A 25872-nucleotide genomic window follows, 5' to 3' on the forward strand; every position below is an offset into this window, starting at 1 on the left:
AGCACTATTTATAAAAGTCAAAAAGGGGAAACAATCCAAATGTCTGTCAACTCGTGAATGAATAAAAGAAAAATGTAATATATATCCATACAGTGGAATACTACTTGGTAATAAAGGCATGAAGGGCAGATACATGTTACAACATGGTGAACCCCCAAAACTTTATGGTAAGTGAAAAAAGCCAGATACATTTCATACTATATGTTCCACATACATGAAAAATCCAGAAAAGGCAATACCATAGAGACACAAAGGAGATTAGTGGTATCCAGGGTTGGTGGTGAAATGGGGGGTGACTACAAAATGGGCATGGAGGATCTCTTTGGGGTGATGAAAGTGTTCCAAACTGGATTGTGGTGATGGTGGCACAATTCTGTAAATTTGCTGAAAATTATTGAATTATGTACTTCACACAAGTGAGATTAATGGTATGTAAAGAACTTTCCAAAAGGATGTTAAAAATCCACCTGAAAGGATGTAGAAATCATCTGATTTCATTAACATACTTTCAACTTTTAACATACTTTTAACTTGTATGTCATATATTTGCAAAGACCAGCACTGACTGGCAGCACTCAATAAATATTTGTGAATTTATAAATGAATGGGAGGATGAGTCAGGACAGATTAAGGTAGACAGAATGTCAGCCCATCTAAAATCATTTCCTTTATGGATTACTCTGAGAAACCACACTAACCTAAGACCACACTAGGTATCAATTCCTCTTTGCACCCCATATGTTTCTATAATCTGATTTCTTTGCCTCTGTTAATTCAATTCATTGATTTCTGCAACACTTCTATCTGAAGTAATTAGAACTTCTTAGTTATCATACTTGGTATTTTACATTAAAGAATGTTGGGGAACAGAATAATTTGAAGGACTCTGATGACTAATAGCTGTAATTATACATCTGGCTATGAGTCCCTCTGTGGTGTTAAAGCTGTCTTACTCCCATGCTAAAAAAAAATCCTGTGAAACTTGGATTTCCTTACAACTTCCTCCTCACCTGATGTCACCAATTTCATACCTCCGGAAATTCAACATTCACAAATCACCAGAGTACTTGCTGTTGTTCTTATTTCTTTTTCTGATCTTACATTGCTTTGATCAACAAGTATGCAGATACTTGTGTTCACTATCTTGATGTTAAATTTTAATTCCAATGCCAAATGCAGTCAATTGGTAGTGTTGGGAGTGATTCTGAAGTCAAGCTCAGGTTCTGTGCAAAGCATGAAGAATTAACACTGTCACAGACACTGATGGTGTGTACTCCTATAAAAATTCCTTTTGTAGAGGCTCAGTTCTGAAAATGCAAAGTTTCTCACTTCACAAATCCAGAATTCTCTGTGTGAAAGGCTCCACTTCTAATGTGAAAGTTGTCATGGACCCCTTATTGAACTGGCAATCCATCCCGATTTCTCGCCCACAATATAATTTTATCTTTTTCCTCTAGTTTAATCACAGACTATTAGAGCTCAGGAAGAGAAAGAAGAGAGAGGGAACAAAATGGAAATCTACACTTATTGAACAGTTTCTATATGCCAGGCACTGTATGAAGTACTTTATATATACACTTGATCTCATGTAATTCTCATTAGAACCTTATGAAATAAACATTATCATCTGCACTAATGACAAGCTAAGATTCAAAGAAGCTAAATTACATGCCAGGATGAAGAGCTAGGAAATGGTGATTTGAATCCAGGTCTATTTTACTCTCTGTGTGATAAAACTTACATTGTACAACCCTTGTATTTTATTCATAAAATATTAACTTCTATAGATGGTTTGTGGTTGACTAAAAGTCACAGGGCTGCCTTATAGCAACACAAAAAAATTGAACTTAGAGTTTCTATTTCTGATTCTAGTTTTCTTAGGCATTTGTCCCTCTTGTGTAACCAATTAATGACTTTGAATCCAACATGAAAAATTTCCCCTTAAGATCCTGATTCTATTTCTCGGTATAAAGTGGTGTTATGCAAACTAAAAAGCCAAACCAAATCAAACCAGTGAAACATACTGAGCTTGAAAAAGCAAGACCCTCCAGTCGGCAGTTTTAAGTTTAAGTACATTCGGCTTCTTCTCGTAGTCTATGGCCTTGGATGCCAGCGCATGATGCACACTCACGGCGTTTTTCAAATCCTCTTCAGACAGGGCCTTTTCAGGTTTATATTCATCCTACAGATGGATAAATGGATACAAAGAAAGCTAAGACAAGATCATATTCAGATTTCATCTTCTCTTTTTATGATAAGAAAAAAAAACCCTAAAACTAAAAGAAAAACAAATTAGAAAATCCACGAAGGCATGGAAAAAGTGAAATGGTGTAAAAACAACTCTTTGCTACTTCAGGTACCCATCAAGAGAATTTTACTGATGGTGAAAACCTTGCCATTGTGTTCTTAGCTCTAAAGATACTATATTTTCTTCCTACTTTTTTTTGAGTCTAATATTATCAAAAGAAAAATCAAAAGTAAAATAAAATGATTCCTCCAACGGTTCTTTGAAAGAAAAGAGGGAAAATCAGTTTAATAATCAGGAGAAGGCTTAACCCTATTATAGATATAAAAAGGAAAGTGCCATATGAAGATGCAATTTTATATTTGGGCACGAATTATACACTACAGAATTTATAAAGGTTTTCTGTATGGCTTCCCTCCAAACTAACAATAGAAAATCCCAACTAGTAGAATAACAAGACTTTAAAGCAAATTTGATTATTAATATCGTATTTTTATGTCTATAGTTTTTCCAGGTCCAATAGAATAACAAAAGGACCTCAAAATTAATTAAATACAGTAGACACTGCAAAAATGTTTTAGGATATGTTTTCTAGTGTTTAAGGTCTCCTCTTCCCTCTTCCCATATATTGTCAGACATGATGCTAAAAAACTTGCACTTCTATAAAGAAAACACACAAGAACATACAGCCCTCTCACCTAATTAGTAGCAAATCCTTAAGGAAGATATTGCCTATTCTCTTATCACAGCCTGGTTTTACATTTCCAAAAAAACAATTACACATTCTCATTCCTCCTACTTCCTTCCCCCATCCCTGCCACAAATCAAGCAATTCAAATGTACTATTGCTATTAATTAAAACTGAGTCAGAAATAAACAGCAGCTGTTTGTCCTTAATGATCAGTCAGTGACAGTGATGAGAGACAAAGGTAAGGGAAACCTCAAATACACAGTAAATACCAATTGGAGTATAAAGATTACCCAGATTTATAATATTAAATGATGAAATTTCTTTTCTTTTTAGCTTATGAATACTTTATTTTATGATTTTTAAAATATAATTTATTGTCAAGTTAGCCAGTGTATACAGTGTATACAGAGTGTTCTTGGCTTTGGGAGTGGGAGTAGATTCTATTTTAAGATTGCAACAAGTGTATTTTATTAAGCTTCAGAGATTAAGAACTCCTGTTGACAATGGACAGTCATCTACAGAAGTATGATGAAGAAAGAAAGAAAATAAAAAGAAATCTTAAGTTAAATACAATATATTTACATATATCTATTCTATAATTCCCATTAACGCAGAAAGCTGTAATCTAGTTATGTTTTGGGGTCCTGTCTTTTCTAAATGAGATTTTTCTTTTTAGCATTCCAAAGATTCACAAATTTCCTCAGGGAGGTATCAACTAGAGGGAGAGGTCCCCATCAGCCTTAAGATCATGCTACAATAGAACCCTGCATAGCTGACCATCCACTCGATTTAACTTACACTTAAGTCCAGATAGGAATCTGAAGTAGATAAATAATGGGGAGTGGGGATAAAAGACCACGAACAAAATGATCTTCAGAGAATTTATACGCTACCTCCATTTCCATACATACTGATCTCTAACACTTGATATTGGAGTATGCACAGAGATCAGCTTAGAAATTTCTATGAACCTTTTTTGATATTCTAGGTCCATGACTTGGCCTAGAATTATCTTAATCCCTTCTCACTAGTTTCTTTTTGATTTAATTTCTTATTTGAATTTAAGATGATTACTTAGTCCTTTTGTTTTTCCTCTTACTTTTTTAACTAAGAAAGAATTTAAGGCTATAATTTTTCTTCTGAGTACAGGTTACAGGTAGTTTGAGAATGAAGAGTACTTTTTCATTGTTCTCTAGATAGTTTGCAGTTTTATTTTTTGATCTCTTCTTTGATCTTAGTCATGTCAAAGAGTATGTTTCTTGAGTTTAAAGTTACCTAAGGTTTTAGTTATTTATCATTATATATCTCTAATTTTATTGGCTTGTGACCAGAGATTTTACAGCAGTCTGTAAAACCCATTTTATTTCTTCAAAATTTGTTAAGGGTAATTTGTTAAGGTTTTCAAACCACATTTGACTTTTGTTAATGTTCCATGGACATACAGAAAAAAAATTATTCTCTGAGGGATGAGTATGCATTAAGAGATAAGTTTATTGATTCAATCCCTCTATATTCCCACACCATTTTTTCTAAATGTTCATCCCATTGAGACAAATATACTGACCTCTCTCTTTCACTATATTGTATTTTAAATTCTATTTGCATTTCTAATAGTTCTTGTTCACATTTTAGTTGCCATGTTGTTTGATGTATTTAGGTTTATGATTGTTATCTTCCTTAAATGATGGGCTACTTATTATTTTAAAATGTTCTTTATCTAGTAGTGCTTCGTTACATAAGATAGAAACTTAAAATGCTCTCGCCCATAAAAATGTTCTATTTCTCTAATAGTCAACATCAACAAGGTAAGATTTTAAAAATCATTTCGCTTCCCTCCCTCCTTCTCATTAATCCTAAACTTTGCTGAAATACTTTATTATGTTTGTTCTGCAATATTATTAAAATTACTTGATATTATGCATTTTCTATTTTAAAAAACCTTACTTCGTACTTGTATTACACATTCACTGAGTCTCTCCTTATTCTTTTAGATCTAATTGCTCACTTACTTTCTATCTTTCCTCTATCTTAAAGTGTTTTCTCATCCCTTGGTTATTTTCTCTCCTTTCGAGTATTTTTCTCAGGTGAATGATCTACTGTAGTCTTTATTTAAAAATATCTTTCACTTTCTTTGACAGGTATAGAACTCTTGGTTGCAGTCCCCTTCCACTCAGTATCTGTAGATGCTATTCTACTGTCATCTACCTTCCAGTTTTACAAAAGTCCAAAGCTAGTCTGATTCTTTTTTTTTTTTTTTTCCATTTTACTGTATTTTCTGTTAGGAATCTTATACAGGTTTCTTTTTATCTTTAGAATTTAGGAATTTTTGGTAGGCTATGCCTTAATATTCTCATCTACCCAGTTTCAAATGAAAGAATTCCTACCCCAATATGATTATTCACTTGGGCTGCAAACTGCTGCTAGAACTACTCAACCCAGTTGTACAGATGTGTGACAGCACACACATTTCTGGTCTCTAGCTATTGCTGCACTTAGTGCCAACAGACAATTCTTTTTTTTTTTTTAATAATTTTTTTTTAATTTTTAATTTATTTTGAGAGAGAGATAGCATGAGTGAGGGAGGGGCAGAAAGAGGGAGAGAGAGAGTCCCAAGTAGGCTCTATGCTGTCAGCAAGGAACCTGATACAGGGCTTGAACTCACAAACCGCAAGTTCATGACCTGAGCTGAAATCAAGAGTCAGATGCTTAACTGACTGAGCAACCCAGGTGTCCCCAGACAATTCTTTCACACATCCATGATAGTCTCTGTTGCATTCTGCCAAATGTTCGCTATTCTTTTCAACACCCCAAGTCATTAAAACTGTGGCTAAGAGCATAGTTGCCTAGAGTTAGAACTGTCTAGGTTCAAATGACTAGTTCTAATATAATACTTAATGTTTTTGTGACCTTAGGTTAATTAAAGTCATTAAGCTTCACTTTCTAAGCTTGAGAAGCAGTGATAATACTTCCCTCATAAAGTAGTAGGATGAAGTTAAATGAGATACTGTTTGTTAAACTCTTAATGTTCACAGCATATAGTAACCACTCAAATTCTAGCTGGTATAATTTTTTTGTTTTTTTAAACGTTTTATTAATTTTTGAGGGGGAAAGGGGCAGAGGGAGAGGGGGACAGAGGATCTAAAGCAGGCTCTGTGCTGACAGCAGTGAGACTGATGTGGGGCTTGAACTCACAAACCGTGAGATCATGACCTGAGCCAAAGTCAGATGCTCAACCAACTAAGCCACCCAGGTGCCCCTGGCTGGTATAATTTCTAATAATTTCTTAGTAACAGGGTTGGCCTTATATAAGGTCAAACTTGTAAATATAAAACTTTCTGCTTACTACTCCATAAAAAACAATATTTGGTGACCATTTTTATCTCCTTTCTTTCTGAAACAGAAGAATCCTGTGTTCTCAGATCATCCTCCACATACCTTTCTTAGGAGCTTTTTTCATGGATCATTATTTTTCTTCTATATTTTTAATCATTATCTACTGGCTTCTTCCTCAAAGCCTATAAATATATTCAAAATCTCTCTTATCATTGTAAGATAATTGTTTCTTCTAAATACTGCTTTCTCCTCTGGTATCACCTCTTTTCTTTTATGTATGATAAGTTAGCTGTTTCTATGTATTAATTTCCAGTTTATCCTTTAACCCACTGCAATTTGGAATCCATTTCTACATTTTACTAAAACTGCTCTGGCAAAGGTCATCAATGACCACCTAATTGAAAATTTTGAGAAATTATTGTTAGTTCTTACCATATGGCACCCAAGGAATTCAACAAAATTCTTGAAATTCTTCCTTTGCTTATGTTACAATACACTCCTTGTTTCTCTCCTACCTCTCTGAGCAGTGTTTTGTTATCTCCTCTTTCAACTATCCTCCAGATGTCAGTTCTGCCACTGTCTTTCATCTTTTCTCATTCCATAAATACCACATGGGATGATTACAACTGCTCTTATCAGTTAAACTCCCACATATATCATGATGTCTAACAAAGTGCTGTAGGTTGAATGAGAAACATAAGACCAATTGATAGCTATTAATGAATGACTTCAACCGTGAAACCTGGAGCAATTAAATATTCTTAGAAAATATTGTCTGTGCGGATATTTTATTTATTTATTTTTTAAATGTTTACTTATTTTGAGAAAGAGAGTGCAAGCATATGCAAATGGGGGAGGGGCAGAGACAAAGAGGGAGAGAGAGCATCCCATGCAGGCTCCATGCTCTCAGCACAGAGCCTGATGCAGGGCTCAATACCATGCACCATGAGATCATGACCTGAGTTGAAATCAAGAATCGAACACTTAACCGACTGAGGCACCCAGGCACCCCTGCTGATATTTTCCTTTAAAACCAAGCCTGAAGGATGACATCCTTAGACTGCTATAAAAGTGCAAGAAATTTTAAAATGCAACATTTATTATAGTCCTACATAAAAGCTAACAGTAATCATCAATGTAGGACAACTGTACCATTGTGGCTGAACAGGACTCTATTCCAGGGCAGTTTCTAAACTCTGAGATACACTGCCAGTTTACCTTACATTGGAAGTAAAATATTGCACAGGACAGAAATGGAAGGCAAGATCCATAGTGAGGATGGAACTGAAGTCTAGGAATCTTAAGTCTTACAAACTTCTGTTTTTCTAGTTGGTACTAATATCACTTTACTATGAAAAAAAAAATAAGGAAAAATAGGAGAGGATCAAGATAATGGAGTAGGAAGATCCTGAGCTCACCCCTTCCATGAACATACCAAAAGCTACAACTATATATAGAACTACTATCTCTGAGAAGAAACTGAAGAAAAGCAGAACAGATCATTTACAACTAAGGATATAAAGAAAACAAACAAAATGTCCACAAAGAGTTCGGTAGGAGGGGTGGAGATGCTGTCTAGTTAGGAACCATACCTTTGGTTCAGTAACCCACAGAGAAAGGGATTTCAGAATCAAAGAGGGCCCTCCCTGAGGAAGGAGGGTTCCAAGCCACACATTGAGCTCCATAGCCCAGGGGATCTGTACTGGAAAGATAATCACCCATAATGTCTGTTTTGAAAATCATTTGGAGTTTAGGTCTGGGATAGCCAGAAGAAAGTAGGAAGCTGTTACTTTAAAAGGTGCACACACAACTCACTTGCTCCAAATCCTAGCACATAGTCAGCAGTTTTAAAAGTACCTGGGTTAAACTGAGGAGATCTATTAACTAATTTTAGCATGTGTGAGAGAGGCAGGGATCTGTCAGAGGAACATTCTCTAGGAATGGAAGGGCTGGCAAGAACCATTTCTGACACTCTCCATCTACTATGCTAACACCATTCACCCAGTGCTAACATTCACCTGTGGACTTGCACTGCCAAACTGCCTCCCCCAGCCTAGCACTCCTCCTAGGTGGCTCCCCTGCCCCACCAAACATGCTGGTGGCCTCACCAGCACCAGTGAGCCACACCCCCAACCCAGGGACACTGCACACCAGAGCATCTACAACAGTCATAGCTTAGCTCACATCCAGCTGTAACAGAGAGCTGTCCTGCCCATCAACACTCCTACAGCTGTCATAGCCACGCCTCTAAGCTAGCTGTGCTGGGGCCAACCCAGCACACCAGCATGCTTGCAGCAGTCACAGCCAGGATGCCTAGTCAGATGGGCTGGGGGTCAACCCCATTTGCCAGCATGCCCATAGCAGTCATAGCCAAGCCTCATAGACAGCCATGCTGAGTCCTGTATAACAGTGAGTCTGTGCCAGTCATGACTCAGCCATAAGAGGACTGTTCACACTGCCAACACAAGGGCTTGGATGACCAAGATTTGCACTACTGGACCCCATAGGACACCTTCTGCATAAGACTACTCCTTCAAAACTTGGAGATGTAACTGATCTATGCAAGATACAGAAACAAACAAAGTTATACAAAATTAAGAGACAGAGGAATATATTCCAAATGAAAGAGCAAGACAAAACCCAAGAAGAAGAACTAAATGAATCAGAGATAAACAATCTAACAGATAACGAGTCTAAAGTGATGGTCATAAAGATGCTCACTGAAATTAGGAAAAGAATGGATAAACACAGTAAGAACTTCAACAAAGAGAAAATATAAAAAACCAATCAGAGCTGAAGAATACAATAACTAAAATGAAAAATACACTAGAAGGAATCAACAGCAGCAGATTAAATGAAGCAGAAAAATGGATCAATGATTTGGAATATAGGTAACAGAAATCATGTAACTGAAACAGTTACAAGAAAAATGAACTTTAAGAAAAGGATAATTTAAAGGACCCATGAAACAACATCTAATATACTAAGATTCATATTAAAAGGGTCCCAGAAGGAGAAGTGAAAAAGGAACAGCAACACTATTTGAAGAAATAATAGGTGAAAATTACCTTAATCTGGAGAATGAAACAGATATCCAAGTCCAGGAAGCAGAGAACCTCAAAAAAGATGAACCCAAAAAGGCCCATTCCAATACACATAATAAAGTGTCAACAAGTAAAGAGAGAACCTTAAAAGCAGTAAAATAAAAACAACCAGTTATATTCAAGAGAACCCCATACAATGACCAGCAGGTTTTTCAGGAGTAACGTTATAGTCCAGAGGGGAGTGGCACAATATATTCAAAGTATTGAAAGGAAAAACTTACAACCAAGAATCTTTCAAATGGCAAGGTTATCACTCAGAATAGGAGACAGAAGTAAGGTGTTTCCCAGAAAAGCAAAAGCTAAAAAAGTTGATCAATATCAAACTAGTCTTACAAGAATTATTAAAGGGACTTCTTTAGCAGAAAAGGACATAACTAGAAAAAATAGGAAGGAAACAATCTTACTGCTAAAGATCAATATAGTGAAGGTAGTGGATCAAATATTAACATAGCTAGTATGAAGGTTAAAAGACAAAAGTAGGAAAATCATCTAGACCTAAAACAGTTAGTCTAGGGATAAAAAATAATAAGATGTAAAATATGACATCAAAAATATAAAATGTGTTGGGGGGGATGGGAGGATGTAGTGCTTTTCCACTGCACTGGAACTTCAGCCATCTGCAACTTAGAATAGTTTGCTATATATAGAATGCTATTTACGACCCTTATGGTAACCACAAACCAAAAACCTGTAATAAATACAAAAAAATAAATAAATAAATAAAGAGAAAGGAATACAAACACCAAGAAAAATCACAAAATCCAACAGACAATGGCCAGAGAAAGGAACAGAGAAGAACTACGAAAACAAACAGAAAACAATAAACAAAATGACAATAAGTACATATTTATCAATAATTACTTTACATGTAAATGGACTAAATGCTCCAATAAAAAAGACACAGAGTGGCTGAATGGATTAAAAAACAAGATACTAATCCAACTGCCTAGGACGCCTGAGGGCAGGGCGAGGGCAGGGAGAGCAGTGCCATTGGGTTGGCTGCCCTGAGGTGGGAGCTAGGCTCCCTGGGCTTGGCACCAGGGTTGGACTTGGTAGGGACTGTTTGGGATACCACTGGGGCTTGCTTGTAAGGTTGCTTTAGGGATGAAATTATAAGAAAAAAACTGGGAAACAACAACAACAAGAAACACAGGCTAAAGAAAATAGAGAAGAAAAAAATAACTGGAAGCAAATGTGTTGTGAAAACACAACAGTTCAAAACAATTGTATGCAACAAAGAAGTTCTAATAAAAAAGTTTACAGTGATGTAGGTCCACTTCAAAAAACAAGAAAAGTCTCAAATGAATAATCTAACATTATACCTGAAGGAACTAGAAAAAGAAGAACAAAACCCATAGGTCATAGAAGGAAGGAAATAATAAAGGTCAATGTGGAAATAAATGAAACAGGAAGTAAAAAAAAAAAACAACAGAAAAGATCAGTGAAACTAAAGGCAGTTCTCTGAAAAGAAATACTAAGTTGAAAAACTCTGAGCCAGACTCATGAAGAGAAAAAACAGCCCAAATCAGTAAAATCAGAAATGAGAGAAGTTGTAACTTATACCACAGAAACACAAAGGATTGTAACAGACTACTATGAAAAATTACGTGCGAATAAAGGGGACAACCTAGGAGAAATGGATAAATTCCTAGAAACACAATATTTCAAGACTGAATCAAGAAGAAACAGAAAATGTGAACAGACCAATTACTAGTAATAGCATTGAACCAGTAATAGAAAAATTCACCTTGAACAAAACTTTAGGACCAGATGGCTTCAGAGGTAAATTCTATAAAACATTTAAGAAGAGTTAATAACTATCCTTGAACTGTTCCAAAAAAACTGAAGAATAAAGAACACTTTGAAAGTTTTACTTTTATGAGGTCAACATAACCTAAAAACAAAACAAAAGACAACACAGAAAGAGACAATTACAGGCCAATATGTCTGATGAACATAGATGCAAATACCCTCAACAAAATAGTAGTAAACTGAATTCAGCAATACATTAAAAGGAACATACATAATGATCAAGAGGGATTTATTCCAGGATTGCAAGGATCTTTCAGTCTTAGCAAATTAATCATCATGATACATCATATTAATAAAAAGAGGATAAAAATCATACTATCATCTCAATAGATGCAGAGAAAGCATTGATACAATTCAATATCTGTTTATGATAAAAACTCTCAACAAACTGGTATAGAGGGTATAGAGGGCACATACCTCGACATAATAAAGTCCATATATGAAAAACCTATAGCTAATTTCACAGTCAATGATAAAAAACTATAAAGCTTTTCCTCAAAAATCAGAAACAGGGATGCTCACTCCTGTCACTTTCATTCAATATAATATCAGGAGACCTAGGACACCCAGTCATGGTAATAAGGAAAAAAAAAAAAAAAGAACATCCAAATTGGTAAAGAAGAGGTAAATGTCTCCATTTGCAGATGACATGATAGTATATATAGAAAATCCTAAACACTCAACCAAAAACTATTAGAACTAGAATAAATTTGAGGGAGGATTTAAGATAGTGGATAAATGGGACCCTGGGCATTTCTTGTCCTTCAAACACAGCTGGATAGAGGTCAGATCACTTGGGATACCCAGGAAAAAGATCTGAAGACTGGCAGAAGGATCTCCACCATTGGATGGAGACATTGTGGCAGGTGTGAGGTGTATGGAACAGAACTTGGGGAGAGAAAAACAGAGCATGCTGTGGAGCGGGAGAAAGATAGAGGGGTTTAGAGAGTGCGGTATTGGGTTTGCACAAGAGGACAATCTCTCTGGATCATGGGGGAGTGAGAGGTACTAAGTGTAGTAAGTTTTTGTTTTTGTTTTTTGCAAACAGCATTTGGAGCACAAACTCTGGAGGTTTAGGAGGTATATGATTTTCTCCTAAGCAGAGCTGTGGCATGTGCTTCTGAGGAGGAGAGAGCTGGCCTGGGAGTGCAGAACATGGTATAAGGATCTCCAGGGCTTTCACTGATGGGGGACAAAGGTGCACACACAGGACAGAAAACTTGGTTGCTGCTTTTCACTGTGCTACACCATAGATTCTGAGTATTGTGCAGGTGGGGGACTGTTTTTCTGGGACAAAGGACATCAGACACAATGTGGAGAAATTCTATTCTGGAGAAGGGGGGTGAATCCACACAGTGCTGGGTCCTCTAGACTTTGAGTTTTGAAACCCAGCGACACACCAAATAAAAAATGCAGGAGAGCTGTGGCACAAGACACACTGACTATCCTCACTATTCTGTAAGGGCTTCCTGAACAGTGGGGCTGTAAGATCCCATCCACAGACTAGAGAGTGGGTAGTGCCATTTTCCCTCTCAATACCAACATGGTGGGACTTCAAGAACAGAGTGGTCCTCAGTGGAGGTGGGACCCATTTACATCAAACCTCACCCCTCTGTGCCTGCAACTGCTTATTTACTAGGGCAGAACTAACTTAGAATGAGTAGAGAAGGCCACTCCTCTAGAACACCAGCACAGCAGCACCCTGAATGCACCAGTGTACTGAAAATAGAGTGCTTCAGAACATCTTCTGGTGGAAATAGGACCAAGGCTTATTTTTTTCTTCTTCCTTTTTTTCCTATTGGAATCAGGGTTATAGTTGTTTGTTTGTTTTTTCATTTCCTTCTCTTTTTGGGATCAGTCTTTTTTTCTTCTTTTTGTTTTCTTCCTTTCTTTCCTGTTGGGTTGTTTTGTTTTGTTTGTCTTGAGAATTATAGCTTTTTGATTACTTGTTTTTTTTCATTATTTTTCTCTTTTTTTTTTGAATTAGGCTTGTTTTTTCTTCTTTTTCTTCAAGCTTATTTTGACAAACAAATCAAAGCACACCTGGTTAAAGGTCCAAATGCTCCACACTGCAAGCAAGGAGGAGCTCTAGAAGACTTATCAATGGGAAAGAGCAGCCAAAATGCAACAGCAGAGTGCACACAGCATACACCAGAAATACTTCTGTTTCTTCCGTGGACAGTATATGGTCCTTTTTGATTATAGCAGTACTCCCCGGTGTAGGAAATATAACAAGATTTCAAAACATTTAAAATACAGAAATGTAGCCAAAATGACAAGGCACAGGAATCCTCCTCAAAAGAAAAGTCAAGGGGCGCCTGGGTGGCTCAGTTGGTTAAGCGTCTGACTTCAACTCATGTCACCATCTCGCAGTCCGTGAGTTCGAGCCCCACGTCGGGCTCTGGGCTGATGGCTCAGAGCCTGGAGCCTGCTTCCGATTCCGTGTCTCCCTCTCTCTCTGCCCCTCCCCCGTTCATGCTCTGTCTCTCTCTGTCTCAAAAATAAATAAATGTTAAAAAAAAATTAAAAAAAAAAAAAAAAGAAAAGTCAAGAAGAAATCACAGCCAGGGTCTTGATGAAAAGACATATAAGGAATATATCTGAACAATTTAGAACAACAGTCATAAGACTATGACCTGAGCTTGAAAAAAGCATAGAAGACACAGGAAAACCCTACTACAGGGATCAAAGACCTAAAAATTAGTCAGGCTGAAATAAAAAATGCTACAACTGAGATGAAAAACTGACTGAATATAGTCACAACAAGGATTGAAGAATCAGAGGACAGAATAGGTGACATAGAAGATGAAATTATGGAAAATAATGAAGCTGAAGAGGCAAAAAACAAAACAAAACAAAACAAAACCACCATTAGATCACAGAGACTTAGGGAACTCAGCGATTCTGTCAAACAACAATCTGTATCATATGCCTCCCAGAAGAAAAGAGCAAGAAAAGGGGATAGAAAGTTTATTTGAACAATTATAGCTGAGAACTTCCCTAACCTGGAGAAGGAAACAGAAATTCAAGGCTAAGAGACACAGAGAACTCTCCTAAAATTGACAAAAACAGGTCAACACCACTACATATCATACTGAGCCTTGCAAAACACAGATATAAAGAGAATTCTGAAAGCAGCTAGGGCCAAAGTGTCTTTAACCTACAAGGGTAGACACATGAGGTTAGCAGCAGACTTGTCCACTGAAACTTGGCAGGTCAGAAGGGAATGGCAGGAAATAGTCAATACACTGAATAGGAAAAATATGCAGCCAAGAATTTTTCATTCAGCAAAGCTCTCATTCAGAATAGAAGGAAACATAAAGAGTTTCCCAGAAAAACAAAAACTAAAGGAGTTTATGAACACAAAAACCAGCATTGTAAGAAATTTTAAGGGGGAGTCCTTGAGTGGAGACTAGAAAGGACCAGAGAACATTATGAGAAACACCAACCCTACAGATAAAACAATGGCACTAAATTCATATCTTTCAATAATCACTGTGAATGTAAATGGATTAAATACTCCCATTGAAAGACATAGGGTATCAAAGATGGCGGAACAGCATGGAAGTCTTTTTTCCATCTTGCTTCCATGAAAACAGCCAGATCAACACTAAACCATCCTGCACACCTAGAAAACTGATTTGAACACAAAAATGTACGCAACCTGAACCACAGAACTCAGGAGGTACATGGTGTAGAGAGGTGAACTGGGGGACAGAGAAGCTCTAGAGTGCAGGGAGCTGTTTTTTCTTGTGGAGAGAGGATGGAGATGAGGGGAGAGGACAGAAAAACACCGCCCCCCCCCAAAGCAACTGGAGAAAAAGTAGAAAAGGAAATAGCGACAGGGACTGAACTAAAAAGGGAGAAAGAAGAAAGTAGAGGGTTTAAATTTCATTAAGGCTCTATAAACAGGGGGAGCACAGAGTCTAAAACTCCACAGCTCGATTCCTGGTGGTGCTCTGGTGGGAAGGATGAATCCCCAGGAGCAGAGAGTTAGGTCTGAGGGCCACATGGGAAAGGTGGTTCCCCTGCTCGAAGGACATCTGGTAGAGGCTATGCAGTCACCCCACAGGCATAGGTCCCAGCAGATGCCAGGAAACAATCACATTTGCTGGTGCTGGGACAAGGACATTAAAGGTGAAGCTTGGTGCCAGACATATGTTGTGATTTTCCATATCCTTAAAATGCTGCTACATGATTGTGAACTTTTTCTGGGGCGGAATGGCACCCAGCCACAGTCTCTGGGCATTGGCAGCAGCACGGTCCTGTGAATGTTCCTGGGTGTGGCTGGCACTTGGCCATTACTTGGTGAGACCTTCCCCCGGAAGGTCTGAGTGGGTTAAAGCCACAGTCCCTCAGAAGTGAGGTTTTGGGAAACACAGCCGCATCTGAGATAAAACTCAGGAGGGAGGTGCTGCCTGGCAACATGATGGCCTGGTCACGGACCGTGTAAAAGCAGGGAGTGGATGGAAGCCAGAGACAAAGGGCGCGTGTGTGATTGTTAATCAGGGAGAACAGAGTTCCGACACTAGAGACTGAGTGGATGACGTGATTTTCATCCTTCCCATGCATGTGCATACACACCTACAAGTGCCAGAACAACTCACCCCAGTAAACTAAGCAGCACCAACTAATAGAGAACGGAGCCATTATGCTAAGCCCCACCCAACTGGGCCAACCTCGCTCTTCAGGAACACCAAAAGTCTCTCCTCCTGCTTAGTTTATGGACTATAGAGGGTTCACAGTTTGACTTCTAGGGGAAAATTATGTAATTCCAATCGTATTTCGGTCAGTTTGCTGGTCTATCTATTCAATTTTTTTCTTCTTTTGTTCTTTTCTTGAATACACAAAAAATTTACTTTTATTTTCAATTTTTATTAAATATATTTTTGTTTTTTTCTACTACATTTTTCACTTTTTTGTAAATTTTTCAAATTTTTTTACTTCCATCATTTCATTCTATTTCATTGCATTCATTTTTTCAAATTTTCAAATGATTTCTTTTTTCTTTTTCTTTTCTTATCTTGCCCTTTTTATGTAATCTATCAAGCTCCTTTCAACAACCAGATGAAAAATACACATGGATTTAGCATCATTTGTTTGATTTCGTTGGGTGTTGTTTTTATTTTTTTTAACTTTAACCTTTTTTTACTTTATTCCTTTTCTACCTTCAAAATTATGAAATGAAGGAATTCACCACAAAAGAAAGGGAAGGAAGAAACAACAGCCAGGCACTTAATCAACACAGATACAAGCAAAATGTCTGAACCAGAATTTAGAATCATGATAATAAGAATACTAGCTGGAGACTAAAATAGATTAGAATCCCTTTCTGTGGAGACAGAAGTAAAAGGTAGCCATGATGAAATAAAAAATGCTGTAACTGAGCTGCAATCTCAAATGACTGCCACGGCAGCAAGAATGGATGAGGCAGAGCAGTGAATCAGCGAGAGGACAAACTTATGGAGAGCAATGAAACAGAAAAAAAGAGGGAGACTAAGGAATAAGAGCATGACTTAAGAATTAGAGAACTCAGTGACTCATTAAAAAGGAACAACATCACAATCATAGGGGTCCAAGAAGATGAAGACAGAGATAAAGGGGTAGAACGGTTATGTGAGCAAATCATAGCAGAAAAACTTCCCAACCTGGGGGAAGACACAGACATGAAAATCCAAGAAACACAGAGGACTCCCGTTATTAGCTTCAACAAAAACCATCAATAAGGCATATCATAGTCAAATTCACAAAATCCGCAGGGATGGAAAGAATCATGAAAGCAGCAAGGGAAAAAAAGTCCTTAATCTACAATGGAAGACAGATCAGGTTTGCAGCAGACCTATCCACAGAAACTTGGCAGCCCAGAAAGGAGTGGCAGGATATAGTCAATATGCTGAATCAGAAAAATATGCATCCAAGAATTCTTTATCCAGCAAGACTGTCATTCAAAAGAGAAGGAGATTAAAAGTTTCCCAGACAAACAAAAATTAAAGGAGTTTGTGACTACTAAGCCAGTCCTGCAAGAAATTTTAAGGGGGACTCTCTGAGGGCAGAAAAGATGATAAATAAAAAAAAAAAAGACCAAAAGCAACAAACACTAGAAAAGACCAGAGAACACTACCAGGAACTCAAACTCTACAGGTAACTTAATGGCAACAAATCGGTATCTTTCAGTACTGACTCTAAACGTCAATGGACTAAACCCTCCAAAGAAAAGATATAGGGTAAAAGAATGGATAAGAAAACAAGATTCATCCATATGCTTTTTACAAGAGACCCATTTCAGACCTAAAGACACCTTCAGATTGAAAGTAAGAGGATGGAGAACCATCTATCATGCTAAATGGTCACCAAAAGAAAGCTGGAATAGCCATACTTATATCAGACAATCTAGACTTTAAAATAAAGACTGTAACAAGAGATAAAGAAGGGTATTATATAATAATTAAGGGGTCTATCCACCAAGAAGACCTAACAATTGTAAACATTACACTTCAAATGTGGGAGTACCCAAATATATAAATCAATTAATCACAAACATAAACAAGCTCATTGATAATAATACCATAATAGTAGGGGACTTCAACACCCCACTTACAACAATGGACAGATCATCTAAACAGAAAATCAACAAAGAAACAATGGATTTGAATGACACACTCGACCAGATGGACTTAACACATATTCAGAATATTTCATCCTAAAGCAGTGGAATAGACATTTTTCTCCAGTGCACATGGATGGTTCTCCAGATTAGATCACATACTGGGAAACAATCTGCCCTCAACAAATAGAAACAGATTGAGATCATACCGTGCATATTTTTCAGACCACAATGCTATGAAACTTGAAATCAACCACAAGAAAAAAATTTAGGAAAGGTAACATACATGGAGACTAAAGAACATCCTAGTAAAGAATGAATGGGCTAACCAAAAATTAAAGAGGAAAATAAAAAGTGCATGGAAGCCAATGAAAATGATAACACCATAGCCCAAAACCTCTGGGACACAGCCAATGCATCATAAGAGGGAAATATATAGCCATTCAGGCCTTCCTAAATAAGGAAGAAAGGTCTCAGATACAAAAAAGAGCTGGAAAAAGAACAGCAAATAAAACCCCAAAACAGCACAAGGAAGGAAATGATAAAGACTAGAGCAGAAATTAATGCTATCGAAACCAAACAAAAACAAAAACAAAAACAAAAACAAAAACAAAAACAAAACACAATAGAACAGGTCAATGAAACCAGAAGCTGGTTCTTTGAAAGAATTAACAAAATGGATAAACTGCTAGCCAGTTTGATCTAGAAGAAAAAGGAAAGGACCCAAATAAATAAAATCAAGAATGAAACAGAAGAGATAACTAACACATCAGAAATACAAGCAATAAGAGAATATTACCAGCAATTATATGCAAATAAAATGGGCAATCTGGAAGAAATGGACAAATTCCTAGAAACATAGAAACTACCAAAACTGAAACAGGAAGAAATGGAAAATTTGAACAGACCCATAACCAATAAAGGAATAGAATTAGTAATCATTGATCTGCTGTACAGTTTTTTAGATTCTATATTGTTTATTTCTGCTCTGATCTTTATTATTTCTCTTCTTCTGCTGGGTTTAGACTGTCTTTGCTGTTCTGCTTCTATTTTCTTCAGGTGTGCTGTTAGATTTTGTATTTGGGATTTTTTTTGTTTCTTGACATAGGCCTGGATTGCAGTGTATCTTCCTCTCAGGACTGCCTTTGCTGCATCCCAAAGCGTTTGGATTGTTGTATTTTCATTTTCATTTGTTTCCATATATTTTTTAATTTCTTCTCTAACTGCCTGGTTGACCCATTCATACTTTAGTAGGGTGTTCTTTAACCTCCATGCTTTTGAGGTTTTCCATACTTATTCCTGTGGTTGATTTCAAGCTTCATCGCATTGTGGTCTGAAAGTATGCATGGTATGATCTCAATTCTTGTATACTTATTGAGGGCTGTTTTGTGACCCAGTATGTGATCTATCCTGGAGAAGGTTCCATGTGCACTCGAGAAGAAAGTATATTCTGTTGCTTTGGGATGCAGAGTTCTAAATATATCTATCAAGTCCATCCGATCCAGTGCATCATTCAGGGCCCTTGTTTCTTTATTGATCCTGTGTCTAGATGATCTATCCAATGTTGTAAGTGGGGTATTAAAGTCCCCTGCAATTACCACATTCTTATCAATAAGGTTGCTTATGTTTGTGAGTAATTGTTTTATATATTGGGGGGCTCCCGTATTCAGCGCATAGACATTTATAATCGTTAGCTCTTCCTGATGGATAGACCCTGTGATTATTATATAATGCCCTTCTTCATCTCTTGTTACAGCCTTTAATTTAAAGTCTAGTTTTTCTGATATGAGTATGGCTACTCCAGCTTTCTTTTGACTTCCAGTGGCATGATAAATAGTTCTCCATCCCCTCACTCTCAATCTGAAGGTGTCCTCAGGTCTAAAATGAGTCTCTTGTAGACAGCAAATAGATGGGTCTTGTTTTCTTTTATCCATTCTGATACCCTATGTGTTTTGGTTGGCTCATTTAGTCCATTTACATTCAGTGTTATTATTGAAAGATATGGGTTTAAAGTCATTGTGATGTCCGTATGTTTCATGCTTGTAGCGATGTCTCTGGTACTTTGTCTCACAGGATCCCCCTTAGGATCTCTTGTAGGGCTGGTTTAGTGGTGACGAATTCCTTCAGTTTTTGTTTGTTTGGGAAGACCTTTATCTCTCCTTCTATTCTAAATGACAGACTTGCTGGATAAAGGATTCTCAGCTGCATATTTTTTCTGTTCATCACATTGAAGATCTCCTGTCATTCTTTTCTGGCCTGCCAAGTTTCAGTAGAGAGATCGGTCACGAGTCTTATAGGTCTCCCTTTATATGTTACAGCACGTTTATCTCTAGCTGCTTTCAGAATTTTCTCTTTATCCTTGTATTTTGTGAGTTTCACTATGATATGTCGTGCAGAAGATCGATTCAAGTTACGTCTGAAGGGAGTTCTCTGTGCCTCTTGGATTTCAATGCCTTTTTTCTTCCCCAGATCCAGGAAGTTCTCAGTTATTATTTCTTCAAGTACACCTTCAGCACCTTTCCCTCTCTCTTCCCTCTCTGGAATAACAATTATGTGTAGATTATTTCTCTTTAGTGCATCACTTAGTTCTCTAATTTTCCCCTCATACTCCTGGATTTTTTTTTATCTCTTTTTCCCAGCTTCTTCTTTTTTCATAATTTTATCTTCTAGTTCACCTATTCTCTCCTCTGCCTCTTCAATCCAAGGCGTGGTTGTCTCCATTTTATTTTGCAGCTCATTGATAGCATTTATTAGCTCCTCCTGGCTGTTCCTTAGTCCCTTGATCTCTGTAGCAATAGATTCTCTGCTGTCCTTTATACTGTTTTCAAGCCCAGCGATTAATTTTATGACTATTATTCTATATTCACTTTCTGTTATATTGTTTAAAAGGTTTTTGATCAGTTCATTAGCGGTTGTTATTTCCTGGATGTTTTTCTGAGGGGAATTCTTCCTTTTCGTCATTTTGGATAGTCCCTGGAGTGGTGCGTAACTGCGGGGCACTTCCCCTGTGCTGTCTTGAATAACTTGCGTTGGTGGGCAGGGCCGCAGTCAGACCTGATGTCTGCCCCCAGCCCACCGCTGGGGCCACAGTCAGACTGGTGTGTGCCTTCTCTTCCCCTCTCCTAGGGGCGGGATTCACTCTGGGGTGGCATGGCCCATCTGGGCTACTTGCACACTGCCAGACTTGTGGTGCTGGGGATCTGGTGTATTAGCTAGGGTGGATCGGCAAGGTGCACAGGGGCGGGAGGGGCAGGCTCAGCTCGCTTTTCCTTCAGAGATCCGCTTTGGGAGGGGCCCTGCGGCATGGGGAGTGAGTCAGACCCCATGGAAGGATGGATCTGCAGAAGCACAGCATTGGGTGTTTGCGCGGTGCAAACAAGTTCCCTGGCAGGAACCGGTTCCCTTTGGGATTTTGGCTGGGGGATGGGCGAGGGAGATGGCGCTGGAGAGTGCCTTTGTTCCCCACCAAGCTGTGCTCTGGGGCTCAACAACTCTCCCTCCCATTGTCCTCCAGCCCTCCCAATTTCCGAGCAGAGCTGTTAACTTATAACCTTCCAGATGTCAAGTCCCGCTTGCTGTCAGAACACACTCCGTCCGGCCCCTCCGCTTTTGCAAGCCAGACTCGGGGGCTCTGCTTGGCCGTGGGCCGCCCCTCCGCCCCGGCTCCCTCCCGCCAGTCTGTGGAGCATGCACTGCCTCTCCGCCCTTCCTACCCTCTTCTGTGGGCCTCTCATCTGTGCTTGGCTCCGGAGACTCTGTTCTGCTAGTCTTCTGGCGGTTTTCTGGGTTATTCAGGCAGGTGTAGGTGTAATCTAAGTGATTAGCAGGATGCGTGGTGAGCCCAGCGTCCCCCTATGCCGCCATCTTCCCAGGATCTAGAATTAGTAATCAAAAAGCTCCCAAAAAACAATACTCCCAGGTCAGATGGTTTTCCAGGGGAATTCTACCAAACATTAAGGAAGAGTTAACACCTATTCTCTTGAAAGAGATGTTCCAAAAAATAGAAATGGAAGGAAAACCTCCAAACTCTTTCTATGAAGCCAGCATTACTTTGATTCCAAAACCAGACAGAGACCCCACTAAAAAGCAGAACTATAGACCAATTTCTCTGATGAACATGGATGCAAAAATTCTCAACAAGATATTAGCCAACTGGATCCAACAACACATTAAAAAAAATTATTCACCACGACCAAGGGGGATTTATACCTGGGATGCAGGGCTAATTCAATATCTGCAAAACAATCAATATGATTGATCACATCAATAAAAGAGAGGACAAGAAACACATGATCCTCTCAATAGGTGCAGAGACAGCATTTGGCAAAATATAGCATCCTTCCTTGATAAAAACCCTCAAGAAAGTAGGGATAGAAGGATCATACCTCAAGATCATAAAGGCTATATATGAAAGACCCAATGCTAATATCATCCTCAATGGGGAAACACTGAGAGCTTTCTCCCTAAGGTCAGGAACAAGACAGGGATGTCCACTCTCATCACTGTTATTTAACATAGTATTGGAAGTCCTAGCCTCAGCAATCAGACAATACAAAGAAATAAAAGGCATCCAAATCAGCCAGGGGGAAGTCAGACTTTCACTCTTCGCAGATGACATGATACTCTATATGGAAAACGCAAAAGATTCCATTAAAAAACTGCTAGAACTGATCGGTGAAAGCAGCAAAGTTGCAGGATATAAAATCAATGCACAGGTTGCATTCCTATGCACCAATAATGAAGCAACAGAAAGAGAAATCAAGGAATTGATCCCATTTATAATTGCACCAAAACCCATAAAATACCTAGGAATAGATTTAACCAAAGAGGTGAAAAATCTATACACTGAAAAGTGTATAGATACAGTGTATGAAAGAAATTGAAGAAGAAAGAACAAAATGGAAAAAAGATTCCATGCTCCTGGATAGGAAGAACAAATATTGTTCAAATGTCAATACTACCCAAAGCAATGCAATCCCTATCAAAATAACACCAGCATTCTTTACAGAGCTAGAACAAACAATGTATGGAATCAGAAAAGACCCCGAAGAACCAAAGCAATCTTGAAAAAGAAAACCAAAGCAGGAGGCATCACAACCCCGGACTTCAAGCTGTATTACAAAGCTGTAATCATCAAGACAGCATGGCAGTGGCACAAAAACAGACACGGTCAATGGAACATATTAGAGAATCCAGAAATGGACCCACAAACGTATGGCCAACTAATCTTTGACAAAGCAACAAAGAATATCCAATGGAATAAAGACAGTCGGCTCAGCAAGTGGTGCTGGGAAAACTGGACAGCGACATGCAGAAGAATGACCCTGGTCCACTTTCCTACACCATACACAAAAATAAACTCAAAATGGATGAGAGACCTAAATGTAAGACAAGGAGCCATCAAAATCCTCGAGGGGAAAGCAGGCAAAAAACCTCTCTGATCTTGGCTGCAGTGACTTCCTACTCATCACGTCTCCAGAGGCAAGGGAAACAAAAGCAAAAATTAACTACTGGGACCTCATCAAAATAAAAAGCTTCTGTACAGTGAAGGAAAATCAGCAAAATTAAAAGGCAACCAACGGAATGGGAGAAGATATTTGCAAACAGTATATCAGATAAAGGGTTAGTATCCAAAATCTATAAAGAACTTATCAAACTCAATACCCAAAAAAACAAATAATCCAGTGTAGAAATGGGCAAAAGACGTGAACAGACACTTCCCTAAAGAAGACATCCAGATGGCCAACAAACACATGAAAAAGTGCTCAACATCATTCATCATCAGGGAAATACAAATCAAAACCACAATGAGATATCACCTCACACCTATCAGAATGGCTAAAATGAATTCAGGCAACAACAGATGTTGGTGAGGATGTGGAGAAAGGATCTCTTTTGCACTGCTAGTGGGAATGCAAAGTAGTGTAGCCACTTTGGAAAACAGTATGAAGGTTCCTCAAAAAAACTAAAAATAGAACTACCCTATAACCAAGCAATTGCACTACTAGATATTTATCCAAGGAACACAGGTATGCTGTTTCGAAGTGGCACATGCACCCCAATGTTTATAGCAGCACTATCAACAATAGCCCAAGTACAGAAAGAGGCCAAATGACCATCAATGGATGAATGGATAAAGAAGATGTGGTGTGTATATATATATATATATATATATATATATATATATATATATACACACACACACACACACACAATGGAGTATTACCCAGCAATCAAAAAGAATGAAATCTTGCCATTTTCAAGTAGGTGGATGGAACTAAAGGGTATTATGCTAAGAAAAATTAGATTGAAAATGAAGGGATGGAGAACCATTTATCATGATAATGGATGTGAAAAGAAATGCGGGGTAGACATACTAATATCAAACAAACTAGATTTTAAAACAAAGACTGTAATAAGAGATGAAGAAGGGTATAACATAATTAAGGGATCTATCCATCAAGAGGATCTCACTTTGTAAATATTTATGCCCCTAACATGGAGGAACCTAAATATATAAATCATTTAATAACAAACATAAGGACTCTCATTGATAGTATTACAGTAATAGTAGGGGATTTTAACACCCCAAATATAGCAAGGACAGATAATCTAAACAGAAAATCAACAAGGAAACAAATACTTTCAATGTCACACTAGACTGGATGGAGTTAATGATATATTCAGATCATTTCATCCTAAAGCATCAGAATACACATTCTTCTCGAGTGCACATGGAACATCCTCCAGAATGGATCACATACTGGGTCACAAATCAGCCCTCTACAAGTACAAGAAAGATTGAGATCATACCATGCAAATTTGTGGATCACAACACTATGAAACTTGAAGTCAACCAGAAGAAAATATTTGGAAAGCCTTCAAATACATGTAGATTAAAGGATATCCTACTAAAGTATAATGGGTTAATTAGAATTTAAAGAAGAAGTAAAAAAAATACAAGGAAGCAAATGAAAATGAAATCATGACAATCCAAACCCTTTGGGATGCAGCAAAGGCAGTCATAAGAGGAAAGTATATTGCAATTAAAACCTATCTTAAGAATCAAGAAAGCTCCCAAATACCCAGTGTAACCCACACGTAATGGAGCTAGAAAAGGAAAAGCAAGTAAAGCCTAAATCCAGCAGAAGGGAAATAATAAAGATTAGAGAAATAAATGGTATAGAAACATCAAAAAACTAGTAGAACAGATTAATGAAACTAAGAGTTGGTTCTTTGAAAGAATAAACAAAACTGATAACCCCCTAGCCAGACTTATCAAAAAGAAAGGGGAGCGGCCCCAAATAGATAAAATCATGAATGAAAGAGGAGAGAGATCACAACTAATACCACAGAAATACAATTACAAGAGAATACTATGAAGAATTATATGCCTACAAATAGGGCAATCCAGAAGAAATGGACAAAAATCCCAGAAATTTACAACTACTAAAACTGAAACAGGAAGAAATATAAAATTTAAACAGACCCTTAACCAGCAAAGAAATTGAATCATTTATTAAAAATTCCCCAAGAAACAAGAGTCCAGTGCCCAACACTTCTGAGGAAAATTCTAGCAGACATGTAAAGTAGAGTTAATACCCATTCCTCTCAAATTGTTACAAAAAATAGAAATGAAAGGAAAGCTTACAAACTCACTCTACCAAGCCATCATTACCTTGATTCCAAAAGACCCCACTCAAAAGGAGAATTATAGGCCAATATCCCTGATGAACCTGGATGCAATTACAAGCAAACTGAATTCAACAGTACATTAAAAGAATTATTCACCATGATTAAGTGGGATTTATTCCTGGGCTGCAGAGCTGGTTCAACATTTGCAAATCAATCAAAATGATGTACCATATTAATAAAAGAAGGAATAACAACCATATGATCCTTCCAATATATGCAGAGAAAGGATTTGATAAACTTCAGTACCCATTCTTGATAATAACCCTGAACAGAGTAAGAATAGATTGAACATACCTCAATATCATAAAGGCCACATATGAAAGACCCACAGCTAATGTCATCTTCAATGGGGAAAAACTGAGTCTTTTCCCTATGGTCAGGAACAAGA

The 25872-nt window shown here is 37.8% G+C and overlaps 1 protein-coding gene across 23 annotated transcripts in view; it reads right to left on the reverse strand.

The window, feature by feature from the left end:
• Window positions 1-25872, reverse strand: part of PSD3 (pleckstrin and Sec7 domain containing 3) — a 785560-nt gene that overhangs the window by 71027 nt on the left and 688661 nt on the right. For all 23 annotated transcript variants that reach the window (XM_045055432.1, XM_045055440.1, XM_023252529.2 and 20 more), the window contains one exon: window positions 2025-2182. In XM_045055432.1, coding sequence (XP_044911367.1) covers window positions 2025-2182 — 158 coding nt within the window. The remainder of the gene's footprint in view (window positions 1-2024; window positions 2183-25872) is intronic.

Source organism: Felis catus, chromosome B1 (genome assembly GCF_018350175.1).
Source record: "Felis catus isolate Fca126 chromosome B1, F.catus_Fca126_mat1.0, whole genome shotgun sequence".
In the NCBI taxonomy this organism is placed as follows: domain Eukaryota; kingdom Metazoa; phylum Chordata; class Mammalia; order Carnivora; family Felidae; genus Felis; species Felis catus.